The sequence below is a fragment of the Psittacula echo genome (assembly GCF_963264785.1).
Source record: "Psittacula echo genome assembly, chromosome: 23".
Classification (NCBI taxonomy): Eukaryota; Metazoa; Chordata; class Aves; order Psittaciformes; family Psittacidae; genus Psittacula; species Psittacula echo.
The window spans coordinates 5532994-5551434 of record NC_137748.1 but is presented as its reverse complement, the minus strand read 5'-3'; the positions used below and the strand labels follow the sequence as shown (position 1 = coordinate 5551434).

Here is an 18441-nt window from a genome sequence, read left to right as displayed (position 1 = left end):
ACCGGGAGCGGCCTGGGAGGCGCTGGGGGCCTCGCCCCGCCGCCGCGGCCTCCCCCCCCCCCCCGGCTCCCGTGCCTCCTGCCCCTGTGTGTGTTAGGATAGGCATGGAGCGTTGGGAATGCTCTGCCGCGCTGGTATCCCCGTCTGCACCCCGGTCCTGTTGCCGTCCTCCAGCGTGCTGCTTTTATCCCTCTCCAGCCATTCCGATGGCTCGGGATTTTGCTGGAAAGGCGAACAAGCGCACTTGCGGTTAAAGCGGTGCTCCCCCGGTGTGGTACGGTAAGCTGGTAGGCCTCAGTGTCATGGAAAGCTGGAGCGAGAGGCTCGGTGAGCAGTGGGAAGGGTGTGCAAGCTGAAAGCACCGGCTCTGCTGCCTTGTCTGAAAGGCAAAGGCTTCCCCGTGTCCGTGCTTCAAAGCCGGAATGCTTGATGGAAGCCCTGGAGTCTCACAGTCATTCCCAGGCTGCTCTGCCAAGATTTCCTAAATCTCCTTCCATGCCTTGTGCAATGGTTTGAAATAGATGCAGAACCGGGAGAGCTCTTCCTTAAAACAGGATGACTGTGTTGGGGGCTCCCGAAGGCTTGAGGGAGATAATGCTGAGATGCACACAAGAGTTAGAGTTAAAGCGGTGGTTAAAGCCTTGGTTTCAAATGAGGCAATAAAACTGCTGAACCTGAAGCACAGGTACAGAGGGAGCCGGTGCCTGCAAGTGGGTGATGGTGAATCTTGTGACTCTTGGGACCTGGAGGGAGATGGCCAGAGATGAGTAAGTTTGTGTCATGTGGAAGGAACACTGAAAGCGTGAATGCCTATTGCAGAGCCTGCTCTAAGCTCAAGTGCTCAGGCCGCTGCTCTCTCAGGCCTTTCAGTGTGATGGTGCAGCTTGAGACATTCCCAGTCTCTTCTGTCTTAATCCTAGCCACCTATTCCTGTCCTCGCACCCAAGTTGCTGCTCCTCAGGCCTGGTACAGCTGTGGGGCTGTGCTGTAAATGGGATCACTGAAATCATCCAGGTTAAAAATAACCCCCGGGGGGGAGGGGAGTAGTGGCTTTTTAAGCCAGCGTTGCTGTTGAGGAGAGCGTGGTATTGAACAGCAGCCTTGGAAGCTTCAGCTAAACCCAGGAATAACGAGGCTTTGGAGGCTTCTGGTGGCAACGGTGTTTGGTTTTGCAGGGGTTTCTTTAGTCCTGTTGAGGTATTTGTAATGCTGTTTGCTGTGCAGGGGATTGCTCAATGGATTCCTAGAGCAATGGATACCACCTGACAGTGCGAAATCCTGGACTTTCCTACCAGCTGAGGGCATGTGTTAAGGAAGAACACTGATCTGTCAGGTCCAAGGTTGTAAAAAGCCCTCGTGTTCGCATCACGGTGAGCTCATCTGGTGTTCCCACGGGAGAGGGAATTAACAGAAGTTTAGGGTGAGGCTTTGAGGACGTATCTGAAGTACATATCTTTAGTTTTAAAGAGCTTTTAACAATCATAGGCTGAATAATCATGAGGCCACATCGCAGCGGCATGCAAGCAGGCACAGGAGAGGTGCAGGAAGGTGGATGGGATGAGTGTTCACACGCTTGTCTTGAGTTAGAAACCTGGAGAAGTTTGTGGCTTTCGGAGTCCGAAGCACAATAAAGGCACGTTCCAGAAAATTAGAGGGTGGAGAGAAGAATGAGCAGCTCACCTGCAATGCTGAGTGGACAGGATGCTTTTTGGACAAGGGGAATGGCTTCCTTAAGAATATGCTGACTTTTATTAGGTTTTTGTTCCTGAATCTAGAAAATAACTCATTTGTGTGCTATTGGTGTGGTTATGGACCCCTTGGCTGTTTCTGCTAGCAGCTTGCAATGAGGTGGAATGTTGCTCATCGGAGGTGTTCTGTTTGCAGCGTGCTGGAGATCTTTGGCATACGTTGTGCGGTCATTGAGGTGAAAGTGCTTTTATGTTAAGGCACGAACTTTGAATGTTCTAGATTTTGGGGAGGGAAATACATAGACTGCCTCCTCTTGAAGAGCCAGGTAGCCAATCAGGTGTAGCTCTTAGTCCCTCTGCTCTGTTCCAGTACAATAATGGCTGGGCAAGCAACAACCCCCATCAAGTTCTTAAACCAGTGATGCTTTCTGACCTGTGGGGTGAGTACTGAAACTTTGACACCAGAATAGATCCTGTTTAATCAGAAAATGAGGAAACCATTTCATGATGTGCATCAAAAGTGTGTATTTTGCTTTGGGGTCTTTTTGTATCTCTAGTAGCAAAGTGGCATTAGGGAAGGCTGTGATATTTAGTCAAGGTATTACAAGGGAACACTTGGTCAGTCAGTTTGTGTTTCTCGCTCAGAGCTGTTAAATAGGATTTGGCAGCCCTCCGTGTGGAATTTTAGTCAGTCTCTCAGCTTGAGCACCAAGCCCTAAAGAAATGTTAAATAACTTTCCAGCCTTGGCTTTGGGGCAGTGCATTTGTACGTAGAAAGAACTTAACGCAACGTTTTGTCCTTATGCCGCTATAATAAATGTTACACTTAACATTGCACCTTCAGTTAGGCTTCAGAGGATAAAGCCTTTTATGATTCAAAAGATAAGGCTATTGCTTCTGTGTCAGTGGTGACCAGGTTCATTTCAAAGCCTAAAAGAGAAATGATAATGTGATAGAGGTTTATTGAGGCACTTCTAGTGTTCAGGTTAGGGAATGGGCCCTCTGGGCAGTGTTTGTTGTTTCTTGATAAAGGAATGATACTGAAATCTGCCCCTTCATCTGATTTCCATCAGCTTTTGAAGCTGTGTTGGTGAAGTACCTGAAGTTTTGTCTGGTTCTCTCAAGTTTTGTCTGGTTACTCGAGATGTTTAAATATTGTCATAAGATAATGATAATAAATAATGGCATATGATTTAAGTAAGGGTCATATGGATATTTTTGAAGCCTGGAGAGTTGTGTAGCAATTATATAAACTGTCAGTATTATAATTGCCATTTGTCACAGTTAAATCTTCCCCAATCCTTAACTGAACTGTTTCACAAGGAACCCTGATCACAGCCAGGGCAGACTGTGGATGGGGGAGAAGCAGACATTGCATGTCGGCAGCAGCTCTGGAGCTGAAAGAGTCGCCTGCTCTCAATCCTGTGCTTACTCTGTCAGTTATGTCCCCTTTAGCATTTTAAGCTGTTGATTTGTTGGGCGTGTGGGGCTGTTCCTGAATGAGCACAATTCAGTTCTCTTATTTTTGGGTGGAAATAGTTCATCTACTTTATTCATCTGCTCGCTTGAGGTTTCATTATTCTAACCCTGATTCTCAGGCTCTGGTTATCAGTGCAGTGCACTCGTATTACTCAGTGTCTAGGCCAAGTTTTTTCCATTCTGTTTCTGACTCTTGGGAGGCTGAACCAAGGGCTGGAACAAAGAGGGGATGTGCAACACAAGTACCCAGCAACAGAAACATCTGGCTCCCAAAGTTCAACCCTTGTTTTAAGCTGCTACATGCGAGTTCTTAACGCTGTCCTGGCTCCAAAGATGACCTGTCTGGTGCAGAGCTCCAGGAAGGTGCATGGTTGTCCTCTTAACTTCCCGGTATTTCCCTCTATATAAACCACCTTCTTTAGAGAGTGTTGTGTGGTGATTCATTTCTTTCATTGGAAATGGCAGTGAGGTGTTTCTTGGTTGCAAAGCAACCTGTCTCTAAAGAATTTATGACCTGAGATGGATGGCTCTCTTCAGTATCTTTTGCAGTCCCTTTAATATGTTTTAAGGATACTGTTATATTTAGCAATGTTTAACCTGTATCTGTTGCTTTTTATAGGTTAATTATGCAGTGTCTGCTAGACTAAAGACTGTGTAGTCTTCTGATCCTGCTGCATGCCAGATAAAGATTTATTGTGATGCTCTATGTAAACCTTGGAAAAAAATAAGCTTTAATGGGTGTAGTATTTGTGCTCAGTATCTCCTGGGGGGGGGAGAAATTGTGTTATCCAGCATTGTAACTTACATTTACAGCCCCTGAAATTAGATATGAATCTTAGTATTGGAGACCGGAGCTTCAAAAGTAGGACCTCAGGGCTGCGTCTGTCCTGATGACACAAGCTTCCAACCAGGAATGCCTTTGCTCCCCTTCAAAAGGCTCCTTTCAGTTCTGTCATTCATAAGGTGAAATGATTGCGTCAGTTGTAGTTACAGAGGGGTTTACATCCCTATGTGTATTTGGCACTCCTGAAGTATGTAGTTGGATGCTCTTTGGAATAAAGTGAGTTTTTCCAGTGGTGGCATTGGTAATTTACTACTTACCTACTGTCATGTGCTTGAGATGCAGATTAATAAAACTCTTTATTCATTTTCTCATTGAAGTTCTGAGTTCTTAAGAAGATCCTACAACACAACTGAGGTAATGTTAGGTGTCTGTTCTCAGGGAATAAAGTGCTAGAAGCATACATACTTGTTGTAATGCTACATTTAGAAAAGGACTCTGAAGCCGAGTGACAAGATCTTAGTTACCTAGTCTTATAACTGGCTCTTGGGAATTAGCTTTGGCTATAGATGATGTCTTTTGGTGCCCCTCAGCCTGTATTTCAGGTGGGCTGGCATTCTACTGAAGCCATTCAAATTCTTCTTTGAAATGCCCTAAAAAGCTTTTCCCATCAAGTCCTTTCCTGCTCTGATAACGGGGGAAAACCAGAAACTTCACAACACCTTGGCAGAGCCAAATAATTTGCCTTTTCAGCTCTTCTTCCGTCCAATGATGTTATCTTGGAAAACTTCTTGGGGGAACTTCAGCCGTTACCTCCTACTAGGTGAGATTTTTCCTTCCCAAAGCACAGGTGTGGATGTGCAGGAGGTTGGGAAGTGTATCTTGGCTTAGTCTAACACCAACATAGTTAAACGTCTGCGGTTTTGGTGCAGAGCAGACCTACTTGAGGTGTCTGTGCCTGGCTACTCTCAACGGGTATTTTAATGTTAGTTTCATCAAAACCAACAACTTTTAAGTGTTGAAACACTCCTTCAATCCAGACCTTGGTTTTAGTTCATCTGCTGCTTTTAGGCATGTCAGCCTTCAAAGCTACGTTCATTGTGGGCATTTGGTGCTTGCTCTTGCCTTGATTAGCCTCTTCTTGCTGAAGAGTAAATGGATTCTATTCCAGAGCAAGGTGAAGCAGGGTGACAGTCTGCATATGCACACCTTTGTAATTGGTTGTACCTGATGCAGTGAGATGCTTTTTACCCTGAAATACGATTGAATTAATGAAAAGCACTGCATGAGCAGAGTATCTCTCTTCCAAAGTATAGTACTAGTAGAAATGGCTAAGCAGTTTCAAGGTATCACTTAGAGCAAAACACATTCATTCATCTTCATGGTGTCTGTAAGCATTAGGGTATGGGTTCTTGTGGGATGAGTGGTTGGAAGTGTGCTGGGCAGTTTATAGCTTTGTTTTGTGTCTGTATTTCACGGTTTTTAGTGGATCAGAGGGAGGGGGCTCTCACTGCCTTTGTGCCAACATGACATCTCTGATAGCCCCGCTGAATTCAGTGAGTGTTCTGCACAGTGCACTGTCAGCATTCACATCTGCACACTGAATTATGCTCTCCGTTTGGGGAGTTGGAGGGTAAACACTTAATAGGCTGTGGGTTCATTTGGCCCCTTTTAATGTTCTCTGCTGGGTTGCACTCTTGTAAAACTGGCTTGATGCTTGTAGGAGGTAAGGAAAAACCCCTGAAAATAGGGAGTTGCCTTTCTAAGGCACCTCTGAAGCTGTCTCTGCTTAAACCTAAACTTGTTTTGCAGGCAGAGCGCTGCACTGAAAGTTCTGCTGTCCTCAGAAGAGGTTGTTTTTTAAAGATGGAGCCTATTGTTCAACCCAGCATTGTCTGCAATTTGGACAACTCTTGACGCATCTTGAATTCTTCATCCAGAGAGATTTGGATTTGTAGATTGAGTGAAGGTCCCTATTAGACACTTAGAAAAAGCTTTTCTCAGTCCCATTTTTTGTGTGCGTGTTTTAGAAGGCCTTGAAAAACCCCAAACCCTCATGTAGTGATGAAAAGTGCTGGGCTTTGATGTGAGGTTCTGGAAAGTGTTGTAATCCTTCAGTTGCATACGCACCAGGCTTGTAAATGTGTACTAGAAGCATCCAATCTAACCTGTGTAGCTTCAGCTGCTACACTTGCTGGTTTTGTGCTTTGCAAGACTGGTGTTTGTAGAATCAGGTTAAGTTTATCAGGTGACACTGTTCTGGTTTCGTTACCATGAAGAGGCAACACAGTGAAAGCAGCCCAGCTCTTGTGCTCCATACGATGCACTGCAGCGTGACTGACAGGCAGGGTTTGGAAAGAGTCACTAAGAGTTAGGCTTGTCAAAAAGTCTAAGCCCTTACATAGAATGGATTATACACAACTCTGTTCATAGGAATGAGCCAGAGACAAGCTGGGGACTGAGGTTAGAAAGAATCTTCTGAGTTAGGTTTGTCTTGTGTCAGCCATGTGTCAGGTTGGCTTTCCCTGAGTATCTGGTGTTAGCCCTTTAGCTGACTCGATGGACCTCTTTTGGGATGTGGGTTCACCTATGAAGTTGTATATTTAAATTTCTTAAGCCTGTCTTACCCATGACTACACTTGAATTTGGTTTTTATGTACAAAATGACACGGGAGCCGTTCCTTCAGTGAGCCTGGGTACAATGGCGTAGGACTGAATATCTGCTTCTCTGTAGTCCCCTTGTGTAGATACCAGCTCCTTTACAGCAGAGTGATAAAGTCAGCTTCAACTCTGACCCTTCAGCTTCTTGTTTTGGCTTTACTTGTAATAAATGCAGTTCCATTTGGCTGATGAGTGGTGACTTGGTGTGCATGGGCAGAGCACTTTGATACAGGGGAGCTCTGGATTTGATGGAACCAGTTCCCACCACAGGGTGGTCCAGCTGGTTTCTGCTGTGTGCAAACATGGGTAACTGGTGTTAATAGTGCATTTTAAGGTTATAATAGTGAAAAAACCAAGGCAGGGGTAGAAATCCTTAGGCTAAGGAACTTACTATCTTGGGCAGGAAGCAATTCCGGTGTGCCTATGTTAAACTCTAGTTGGCTGTTGTGGAAATTCCCTCTACTGTAGAGGTGTTGCCTACTGCTAGAAATTGTACCCTGCACTAGCAGGGTTACCAGTTCAGTCCAATGTGATGATTCTGGTGGTTTCAGCCATAAGTTTCTAAATAATTCCTAGTTTAATTCCCAAATATTTTACCCCATCGTAATTAATTGATATTTAATTTGAATTCCTCTGTATTTAAGCTCTTGCATCCAAATAGAAAGCTGGCGCAGTGAGACAGTTTATTACTACGCTGGGAGCTGGCCACTTGTTAAATAAAGCAAAGCTTGCCTAGCCAAGAGCTGGCAGAAGGAAAGCTTTCAGGAAGATGGAAAGGCAAATTTCTTGGCAGATGTTTTCAACCTAAGAAGTTCTTCCAGTGGCGCGGGTTGCACACACGGTACCCAAAGTTGTATTTCTGAGCAGCTCCCAAAGATGTAAGCTTGGGTTCAAAAGCTTCGACTGTAGTCATCTCTGGAAGGATGCTTGAGGCTTTCTATCTATTTTTATTGGTCTTGGATTCCCAGCCGTGTACAAGGCCCCTATTGTCGAGCTCTCATACCAGTTTTTGACAGGCAGTCTGTTCCCTTAAGTAATTTCCAGCCTTGATAAGTAGGTCTGGATGGCTTGAACAGGATTCAAGTACGCATGTTCTGCCACGAGGGAGAGCAGGCAGTGGAGTATCTCTTTCTTTACCGCTCTTGAACACTGAATTTGATTTCACTTGATGGCAGAGGGGTTTGGGGTTAAAGGGAGGTGGGAATGCCTACCCAAGGCAGCACCATTTGATGCTCATCAAATTTCTCTTCCAGGTGAAAAATGCAACCAACCAAATTGTGATGAACTGTGCGGACATTGACATTATTACAGCTTCCTATGCGCCGGAAGGAGATGAAGGTAGGATTCCTTTGTTGGTGGAGCTTTTACCTGTTAATCCATTTCATTTCATTTCTGACATGAGATGCTGCTGCCAACAGTTAACAACTGTGATTGCAACATTGTGTAAGAGTTTGATAAGCTGAACTACCCCTGGAAGCACAAAATTTGTTATCTAACCTTCATTCTCTTGTCATCACTACCCTTTACATCATGTTTAAATACATTACCTTGAGCTTCCATGACATCTACTTTCTACACCACGGTGCCTGAGTGTTGTAGGTTAAAGGATTGTTTGACTGTTCCTACATTATTATTTATCTTTATCCTGGATAAGTGTGGAGGAACATGATCTGTACTGATGAACTTTGCAATATTGACAAAATCTGTGACAAGGGTTTAGATAAGGAATGCATCAATAATAGCCTGAAGCAGGAATTACTCATTGGGAAGGGTTTGAAAAAGGACAGAAGACACTTTATTGACATTGCAAGGATAAGGCAACGTGGGGGAAGGAGAGGGGCTTTTGACAAGGGCCTGTAGGGACAGGCCAAGGGGAATGGCTTGAACCTGCCAGAGGGGAGACTGAGATGAGCTCTTAGGCAGAAGAGCCTAAGCAGGGTCACAGGGAAGAACCCTGTGAGGCCAGGTTGGATGGGGCTTGGAGCAAGCTGCTCTAGTGGAAGATGTGCCTGCCCGTGGCAGGGGGTTGGAACTGGATGAGCTTTAAGGTCCCTTCCAACCCAAACCAGGCTGGGATTCTGTGATGATTCCGTGATCCTATGGGTAATAGATTTGTACGTGGCAAGTAGAATGTCTGCAACAAGTCATTGCATTTAAATTGGTTTGAATGATTTTTAACAGAGTATTAAAGAAACCAGAGGGCTTGTTAAATACAGTTGAGACCACGGGCGGTGCTTAGGTGGATGGGGAGCTCTGTCCTAAGGAAGTAGCTTTGGGTGGGTGTGTTGTGGAAAAGTAGAGCTCACAGCAGGAAGTGCAGTCGCAGGGAGGGAGGGTGGCAGGCAAGAGTATTACCAAAGAGCTTGGAGCCTGGCCACTGGCTTTCGATAGTGAAAGAACAGAGCAGTGCTTCCTGCGTGCTCCATTTGGGCTCAGGGTTGTCCCCTGGTGCTTCATTCCTGCTTGCCTTTCATTAGTGAGCTTCAGTTGATTGGGTGCCCCCGGGTTGCTAAGTGCTCCTGGAGCTGTTTCATACACTGAGTAATGAGGTGATAACAAGAGTGGTAGTAATAGCAGAGTGTGTGTGGAGTCTGCTCCTCCTACCACCCTGCCGTAGGCCCAAACCACCTATTTTGTCATTGAGAAAATGAAAATGAATGGGAAGGGTACCTAGGAATAAAGGCTTTTTCCAGTCAAATCAGGAAAAATACATAAAACAGAGAGGATCTCTATTTTAATGTATTGTATTTGTTATTTTCACAGCTGATTTCCCTCTCGTAGGGGTCTGGTTTTCTCTTCTTTTAGCAGCATATACTCATAACTTCAGAGTATTAATAGTAGAGCTTAATGGAGACCTAAACCCAAGCACACTGCAAGTGAGTCTGTGGCTTAAATTCCTCCATTCTGCTTTTTCAGACAGCCTTGAACGTGGTACTTGGGACACGAAGGAACACAAGTGCAGCTCCTTATTGTATCCTCAGTACTCGAGGTGCAGCTTTGTTGCATGTTTACTGTAGTGATACTCAGGCTTCATGGGGTTAAAGCATATTTTTCAGTTTGGGAAAGTGCCAGCTGGTGTAATGGCTTTGGAAGGAAAATTGCATGGAATTGGCAGGCTGTTTGCTGGCACCTGTTGATACAGATCCAGTCAGACTTACTAACACTCCTATTGTGAGCAGCTTTTGGATGGGGATTGTATAACTGGTCTCAAAACCAGAGTCTGAAATACAGCCCAGTGAACCAAGAGGAGTATTGGCCACATCCTTTGGATTGAGTTACTTAGGTGAGCCTTGTACCAATAGGAGAGTGTTTGAAAATGAGGGAGAAGTTAGGGATATTTTCCCCTTTAAAGGCTGGAGTGAGGAATTGTATCCTCATAGTTCCGTACCTTGGTGGGGAAGAGTTTCTCTCCCATTTGCTTGCAAACGTGAGACAAAAGGTAATCGGCTGCTTATCTTCCTTCAAGTGTGGCTCTGCTCCGAGTAGTAGCTGTGTGAAAAAGAGACCTTCTTGTCCAGGAGATTCCTTTTCCTTGTTTGTGCAGGTGAGCTGGTGACTTTGGTGCAGAATAGTTGATTCTTTCCCTAATAATTCTTGGTAGTCTCGAGTGCACTGTGACTTGTACGACAGGAACCTTGGCTACAACTGTGGGCCGTGTTTTCCCTCCCCTTCTATTCACTTTTAAAAGTAGATACAGCAGGGGGTAGAACTGAGATTTGAATGTGAAAGTTTAATGCAGATTTGCGGGGAAATCAGGTTATTTCCCAATATTTGACGGGAAGCTGAGGGAGCTTTAAAATCAAAGTCAAAAATGGTGCTGCGTAATCCACAATTGAGTGATAGTGAGTAATAAACTGGAAGAGATGGGTTGTGCAATGCTTCAGAGTTGAAAAATCCTGTTTCATCACAAAATGAGTGTAGCGATTGGAATTGGAAGTTGTGGATTTACTGTTTGTGCCAGGTATGCTGTAATGGAACAAAGCTACTCAAAAGACTTGAGTTTTCCATTGCTGAAGTCATGACCAGCTCCTCCCACTCCTCAGAACAAGCAATTGGATTTGTTCATTCCAGAAGCTACTTTTTAGCATCTGCAGTCAAATATCTGTAATGCAGCCTTAGCACTTAGGTGTGCACGTGCTGTGCTACCTTTGTCCAAATGATTGACTTTGAGCAGCTAAATGAAGACCTGAAAAGTCGTTCTGGAGCTAATTGTTTCTTCAGTTTAATGTTAGGGGGCTGAGTTTCATGTGCAGTAGTTGGAGTGTCCTGTAAATCTCTCTTTTAAGGGGCTGTGAAATCGTGATGGAGTCATAATCAGTGAACTGCATTGTCTGCAGCTTGGAAAGCTTTTCGGATACTTCGGGATCTAAAGCATCTTCTGCAGTTTAGAGATGCTTGGAGGGTGATAGTTGGCAGTTTCTCATGGAAAATGAGAAGCAACCGTAGTGATGTTTGCTTAGCAGGAATCATCGAGTGAACTTTGATTTGTACTTCAACTTTTCAAAGGTTTTAAGACCAGAACTCATCATTTTAGTGTTTGGGACATGCTTGAGTGCTAGTGCTAGGTGCGGATTATACCAAAGCCACACCTGAAAGCTGAGCAGTGTGCCCCAAGTGTACCTAAGCGATGCTTTCCCCTGGCCTGGAAGTACAGCCACAGCACCATGAGCACCACACAGCCTGAAATCACTGCTGTGAAGGAGCGGCAATGCTTGTCCTCACTCCCTCCCATCTGCTGGAGTTCGTGGTTGCACTGCAGAGCATCCCTGTGGATCAGGAAACTGCACTGGCTAAAAACTGCCTCTGCAAAGGGAAAAAAGAAGGGCAGCTTGGAGACACATCACCTCCTGACCCCGATGATTGTGTGTGGATGCCAGTGGAAGGAAGGGAATGGGAACATGCAGCTGGGGCCAGGTGGGAAAAATGAGGCTATTGTCTCTCTGCCCTTGGCAAACTAGATTTGTTTAAGCCAGTTGTGCAACCTTTCATTGTAGAAAAGCTCATCTTCATCCTCTCTTCTGGAGAGGGCTTGATGTGACAGAATGTGTAATAGTGGGGTTTTTAAGGAGGCCCGGGCTGCGTTGGCAGGGACAAGTTTGGGAATATCAGATACCTCTGAGTCCTTGAAAGGGTTTTACAACCACCGGTTTCAAACACATGAGATGGGAAAGGGCTCGAAAGCATTAGTGTTCTTGGGAATTGTGTCAGCATAGCTCAGTGGCTGATGCTGGAGGAGCTCAGCGTGCGCTCTGTCAACACGTAGCTGTTTTAAGCTAACATGCTTGATTTGCAGGTAGAGCAGCAGTGTACACACTCACTGCAGCTCAGTTGATGACTGCAAGTTCATTAAGCCACCATACCTTAATTGTCTGGGACTCCTCCATGTCATGGAATAAGGGCTACTTGAAAAAACACTTTCTCTTGCATTTGGCTTCGCCTTCACTTTGAAGTACGTGCACGTTTGCTGCTGCCTCAAACCTCTGGCTGGGATCCCCGTACATAAGCATGTAATAAAGCAATTAATGAGCCCAGTTGCTGTACTCTGGTTGCTGTGTAGTTTCAGAAAGGCCTCTTTGGAGGGACTCTGATTTATTTCCATGCTATTGTCAGCTTTGATATGGAGTGCTCCGAGCTGGGGAGAGTTGCGAGATCAGATCTTTATGCTTTTTCTTTCCCAAAGACATGGAGCACTAACAGCTTTTTCCTTTCTCATGCAGCTTGGTCCAGGCTCTGTACTAATGTGCTAGTGATTAACTTGCAACCTTGCCGTGCCAAACTCTCCGAAGTTCATAGGCTGCCAAAATTGTGTTGTTCTCTTCAGGAGCTTTTGTATTCAATGCTGTGAGGAATTCAGACAGCCTCTTACTGCAATTACATCTTTGTTATAAGCAGTTCTCTTAAACTCTTAACAAAAACTATTGTTGATGGCTTTCCGTGGTTCTTTTTCCTCTGGATTAAATTAATGGCACTGAATAGTTAGTTTATAAAAAAGAAAGTATCTTTGAATCTTTCATTTGTATTCTGCTGGTTTGGAAAGTGATGGATAAGCAGCTTCTCTTTGGGAATGGCAAGAAATTGCGGGAGCTGAGAGTGGAAAGACACCAATTCCTCAAGGAATACCCATGTTGTGAAGCTGGAAATGAGCGTTACCTTGTGGTGGAGGTGGATAAAGCTTTTGAGTGCTCATGAGATGGTCAGGACAAGCAGGGCTCTGGGGTATTGCATAGCTCTGCCTCCTCAGTGGGGATTGGGATCTGCCTGTGCTGGGAGCGCAAGGCATCATTCCTGAGCCGGCTGTTTCCAGCCCATTTAAACTGTAACTTGTTTAAACATTGGTTCTAACCTTGGTGTAATTGGGATCTAACCCTGGAAAAGTCAGGTTGAGAAGCCCTTTGAAACAAGGTTGCTCTCTACCAGGTGTTTTCCTAGAGGCAAAAAACCCCCACAGGTCTTCCTTATTCTAGCCCTGGGAATACTTGCGTGTATCTTTCCTATGGCTTTCCTAGTGCAGGTTATAAAGGTTATAACATATCAGAGCTATGAATTCCAATACACCGAAGAAGAATTCACTTTTGGGATAGGAGGAGGGGGAAACTTGATCTCCATTGTCAACCTTTGGCAGGAGATCTGCATAACCCGCATTCTTCTGTATTTCTCAGTTTCAGTAGGTTAGAACTATGATCCTCAAGTCATGGTGTTGTTTGTCTTTGCTATCAGATTGTTTCCATTCGAAGCTGTAAAAAGATAAAAATGGGTTTGGTTTGGTTTGCTGTGGTCATTTTAAACACACAGAGAGGAGGGAAGTGTTTCTGCATTCTTGTACTGATCTGTATCAGGCATTTCTCAGGTTTTCCTTCAGCCTCTGACCAGGGCTGCCAGCTCGGCTCTGCAGGTTGTCCAGCAGCAGGATTCCTCCCTGGAAGCCTAACATAAATTCCCAACAGGTACCCAGCCCTGCCCGAGGTCACTAATATGCTATTGCAGAACAGGTTTGTTGTCTGTTGGACTCTTAGAGACAGCCAGGGTCAAAATTCAGTGGCTCTAGATGTAGTCAGCAGTCAGCTCCATTCGCTCTTGCAGGGAAGCCCACCTGGGATGTTGTACATTAGCATTGTTCCCTGAATATCTTCTCTCCGACTCTTATATCCTTTCCTTTCCTGCCTCAGCATTCCCTAGAGTTACAAGAAGCAAAGTTAAACTACTTTGTGTTGCTCACTGCCCAATGCTTGCTGGCATTTTGATGTCTTTGGCATGTATTCTGTTTGGATGGTCCATCTGATCCCTCTTGGAGTTGATTTTAAAAGTCTTGGAACTCCTCGGTACAGACCAGTTCTTCTACTTGACCCTCCAAAGAACATTTTTCCTTGAATTTGTTTCCGTACGGTATTTTCTTTTACAGCTAGAGTTGTTTTATTGTAAGCACTCGTGGATTATGTACCCTGGCATGGTGGTTAGCTCTGATTAAACACCGAGCAGAGCCCTGTGAAACCAGTAGTTAAGACTAATGCAGTCATGCAGTTCCTGCATTTGTTCTCTGTGAGCAGAGGTTGGTATTAACTCTGAGTTAAGGCTGAAATCATGCTATTCCAGAATAAACAGCACTTACATTTTAGAAGAATAGAAACATGTTTCCTGTTGTCACATATGGAACAGCTTAACTGAACATCTCGTGAGCGTGCTCTGGCTGCCTCTGAAACCAAATACCTGGATCCTTGCAGGGATACTTGAGCATGGAAACAGGTCGTTGTAAATTAAATTGTTGTTTCAAACAAGCTTTGTTCCCCAGAATTCTGTGTCAGGAAGAAGCTGATAGAGTGGAAGGTTTTTCTCTTAGGATGTTTCTGTATCACCACACTTTCCAGCTTGCTTTCTTTGTCCTTTGTGACCATTCAAAGCTAGTATCTACTTCAGTAGAGAACTGAAGCTGTTCATTGAATTTTTCTACCTAAGTCAATTTTAAAGTACCTATAAAGGTTCCTAGAACCATTTCATGATACCAGGTGTGTTTTCATTTGATTTGAGTGATGTGAGAGGGCTGGGACAAGCAGCTTGTATTAGGAATCATTGAATCTTGAAATGGTTTGGGTTGGAAGGGACCTTAAAGACCATCTGGTTCCAACCCCCAGGTTTCAATGGTTGCTTGCATTTATATCTTTCTGGATTTTTCAGAAGCATGTTGTTGGATTTGGCTGATTCAGTTCATTTGAAATGTTCAGAACATCTCTGGGCCTTATTTCAAACCAAGTGGTCTGTTTGTCTGTTTCAGAGGTACATGCCACAGGGTTCAACTATCAAAATGAGGATGAAAAGGTTACTCTTTCCTTTCCCAGTACTCTTCAGAAAGGTAAGAGCTATTTTCATGCTTTCAGCCATGTGTTTAAGACATTTGCGCTTGAGAAAGCTGGAGTAGGACAGCTCTGCCTTCCCTGAAGTCTGACTGGGACTGCAGTGCTCCCTGGGGACTCTCTTCACTATAAGTCACTTTGTGAAGCCTCTGGAGTTGAAGATGCTGTTTCACTAATGCTGATGTTTGCTTCCAACACCTCAGGTGACTAATTCTTTACCTGCTCTTGGAAGATAGGCTCAGAAGCTATTTATGTTAGCTACTGAGGCTCTCTTTTCCTCTTACCACGAAGGAGCTAATCCACATTACTGCAGTATTTTCTTAGGCATGACCATGCTAATTCATTTGAAACTGCTACAGTTTTTTGTTCTGAGAAGCTTGTCAATTGAAACTCAGCTCCTTGATTTGAGTAAAGCAGTTTTAGTTCATCCTGACCAATACAAATAAAGAGATTTGAGGGTGATAGAATTTTCACGTCTCATTCTATGGGGTGTTGGCATGCTGCCTCCCTGATCAAGATCAGGTTTCCCCTTTTGCACTGAGACATTGAGGGCAGAATAAATCCTGAGACTAACTGACTTAGAAGCTTGAATGCAGCCAGTGCTCTATCTTGGCTCTTGGAGTACATTTCATAGGATGCTGTTATTATGTAGTAGCCACCTTTATATTTGCAGCCTTACTCAAAGGTAAGGATTGTAGGATCAGACATCCCAGCTGGCTGGAGGGAGGTCCTCCTGGTTACCGCATTGTGTTTAGAAGATGAGATGAGGTCTGCAGCAGCCTCTGCTTGCTGGTCAATGCTCAAATGCTGTGATGAGTCTGGCTCTGCCTGCATTGTTCTACTGGAGCTGCTTTTGTGGAAGGAGGGTGAAGGGTTTGAGGGGGGCTGGCAAAAGAAGCGATGGCTGGGGATGAGATGAAGGGCCATCAGCTGAGTGGCCTGGCCTGAAGGTCCAGACCAAATAAACCTTCCATTTTGCACATGTGATTAACAATGTCCCATCTGTTTCTGTTACAGGGACAGGGACACTAAAGATAGACTTTGTAGGGGAGCTGAATGATAAAATGAAAGGGTTTTACCGCAGTAAATACACCACCCCTACTGGAGACACACGCTATGCTGCTGTCACTCAGTTTGAGGTATGGGCTGTGTTTTCCTTTGGGGGAATGTCATTCTTAACACAGGATTTACACTTACAAGAAACAAAGGCACAATTTCCTAGCTTTAACTCTACTCACTAGGTTAACTCGCTTTTAGTGTGGAGGGATAATACTAAACCCAGCCTTTACATTGCTGATTCAAGGTCAGTAAATTCTGGATCTGGCAAATTCCCCGGCTAAGGATCATGCTGATGTGAGATGCATCGTATATATCCAATGGCAGTGTTTAAGAACAGCTCTTTATTTAGATGTAGTCGCATACCTCTGTATAACTTGCCTTTATGAAGTCTATTATATTAATACGTTGCTTTGCCTTTATCTCAGTATCTTAATGACATCCAAAACATGAGCCAGATTCTGCCTTAAGTATTACATAAACCCTGGACATCACAACAGAATTATAATCCCATAGTTATCTGCCTGGTTACATAAAAGCAGGGAACACTTCCCTGGTACAAATGGAACATCTCATGGGCGCAGTGTGCTGACAGAACACAACTAGGGGGTCTTGTGTGTACGGTCTGTGAACGCCTGGGTGCCCTCTCTGCTTTCACATGACTGAGCTTTGCTTCTGTCATGACTCTGCTGAATTCCGCTCCGCCTGTAGAATTCCATGAGAGCACAGAGTGCTTTTCAGCTGCTTTTTATTATTTCTCCTTAAAACCGAGGGAGAAATGAGAATAAAATGCTCTAATGCAGAGGTCAAGAGTGTCAGTGAAGAGGCTCCACACCAATGACTCGCCAGCGTTCCCCCAACTCCTTGCCTCTAAAATGTGCTGCCTTTTGCTCTGTGTGTTATTGCCACAATCTCTTGCCATTTGGTTGTTTAATGCTCTTTTGTTTCCTTCAGGCTACTGATGCTCGCAGAGCTTTCCCTTGCTGGGATGAGCCTGCCATTAAAGCAACATTTGATATTTCTTTGGTGGTTCCTAAAGACAGAGTAGCTTTGTCCAATATGGTAAGTTCTTGATGTGTGAGCAAACCGTTTTAAATGAAGCTGTAGGAACTGGTTATTTGAGAGTTAATAGCGTGTGATGAGATTGCAATGTCAGGTCCTAGCCCAAAACCCAAACAGGTTGTACAAAGCACAGCGGTGGTGGGTTGAAAAACTCTTAGCATATGTCAAACCACGTGCTGCTTGATGAAGAGTGACTGCAAAGGAAAGAAGCCTTTGTGTGTTGATATAGCTGTTACAGCTACATAAGCACTAGAGATAAATAAGCATGTTTTCTGCTCCAGGGAATTTCTGGGATAAAGCGTGCAAGTAGATGTATCTCAGTCACAAATACAGGTTGCTACTTGATATATGGTGCATGTATCTCTAGGTTACGTTGCTGGAGAAGAGCAAGTCAGTTTAAAAATAGACTTTTTTAATGCCAGTAGCTGACTTTCATTGTAACTTGTAAAGGCAAACCTCACCCGTGTGCTTATGGTTTCTGACCATGTGGTTATGGTTTCTGTTTCTCTTCATCAGGGACTGCAGCGATAGGACAAGGGGTGATGGGTTCAAACTTCAGCAGGGGAAGTTCAGGTTAGATCTAAGGAGGAAGTTCTTTACTGTGAGGGTGCTGCGGCGCTGGCCCAGGGTGCCCAGAGAAGCTGTGGCTGCCCCATCCCTGGCAGTGTTCAAGGCCAGGTTGGACACAGGGGCTTGGAGCAAGCTGCTCCAGTGGAAGGGGTCCCTGCCTGTGGCAGGGGTTGGAGATGGAGGAGCTTTAAGGTCCTTTACAACCCTTGTTGTTCTATGATTCTGTGATTTAAAAGTGAAAGCCTGGTGCTTTATTGGGATGTGGGCAATACTTTCTTTGAAGGCAAGCAGCTGATAGCCGGAATATGAAATATGCATTCCATAGTAATGGAACATAAGTTCTGAAAGTCCACTTCCATGGTGACGGGGCGTTTTTAATTCGGAAGGGGAACTACATCATGGTCTGTATCTTTAAAATCATTGTCAGAGGAGTCCGTTCATTTTTCAATGCATGACTCATACTGATGGAATAGTTACTCAACTGGATTGTGTAACCCAGTTCCACTTCCACAAAACTAACTCATTCCCTTTCCTGTTGGAAGAATGTTGTTGACAGGAAGCCGTACCCGGACGATGAGAACCTGGTGGAAGTGAAGTTTGCCCGTACCCCGATAATGTCCACCTATCTTGTAGCGTTTGTGGTGGGCGAATATGACTTCGTAGAGGCCAGGTCCCTGGATGGTGTCTTAGTGCGCGTTTACACTCCTGTGGGCAAAGCAGAACAAGGAAAGTTTGCATTAGAGGTAAATGTGCTCAGGGTGACTTTGCTCCTGCTGCAGTGATCTCCGCCAGCCTGGAC

General features: G+C 44.7%; 1 protein-coding gene across 1 annotated transcript in view; it reads left to right on the top strand.

Moving 5' to 3' along the window:
* NPEPPS (aminopeptidase puromycin sensitive) overlaps positions 1 to 18441 on the top strand; it is a 33204-nt gene that overhangs the window by 628 nt on the left and 14135 nt on the right. Inside the window, exons 2-6 of the mRNA XM_080633657.1 lie at positions 7863 to 7947; positions 14876 to 14953; positions 15972 to 16093; positions 16965 to 17072; positions 18185 to 18385. Of these exons, the coding sequence (XP_080489783.1) occupies positions 7863 to 7947; positions 14876 to 14953; positions 15972 to 16093; positions 16965 to 17072; positions 18185 to 18385 (594 nt within the window). The remainder of the gene's footprint in view (positions 1 to 7862; positions 7948 to 14875; positions 14954 to 15971; positions 16094 to 16964; positions 17073 to 18184; positions 18386 to 18441) is intronic.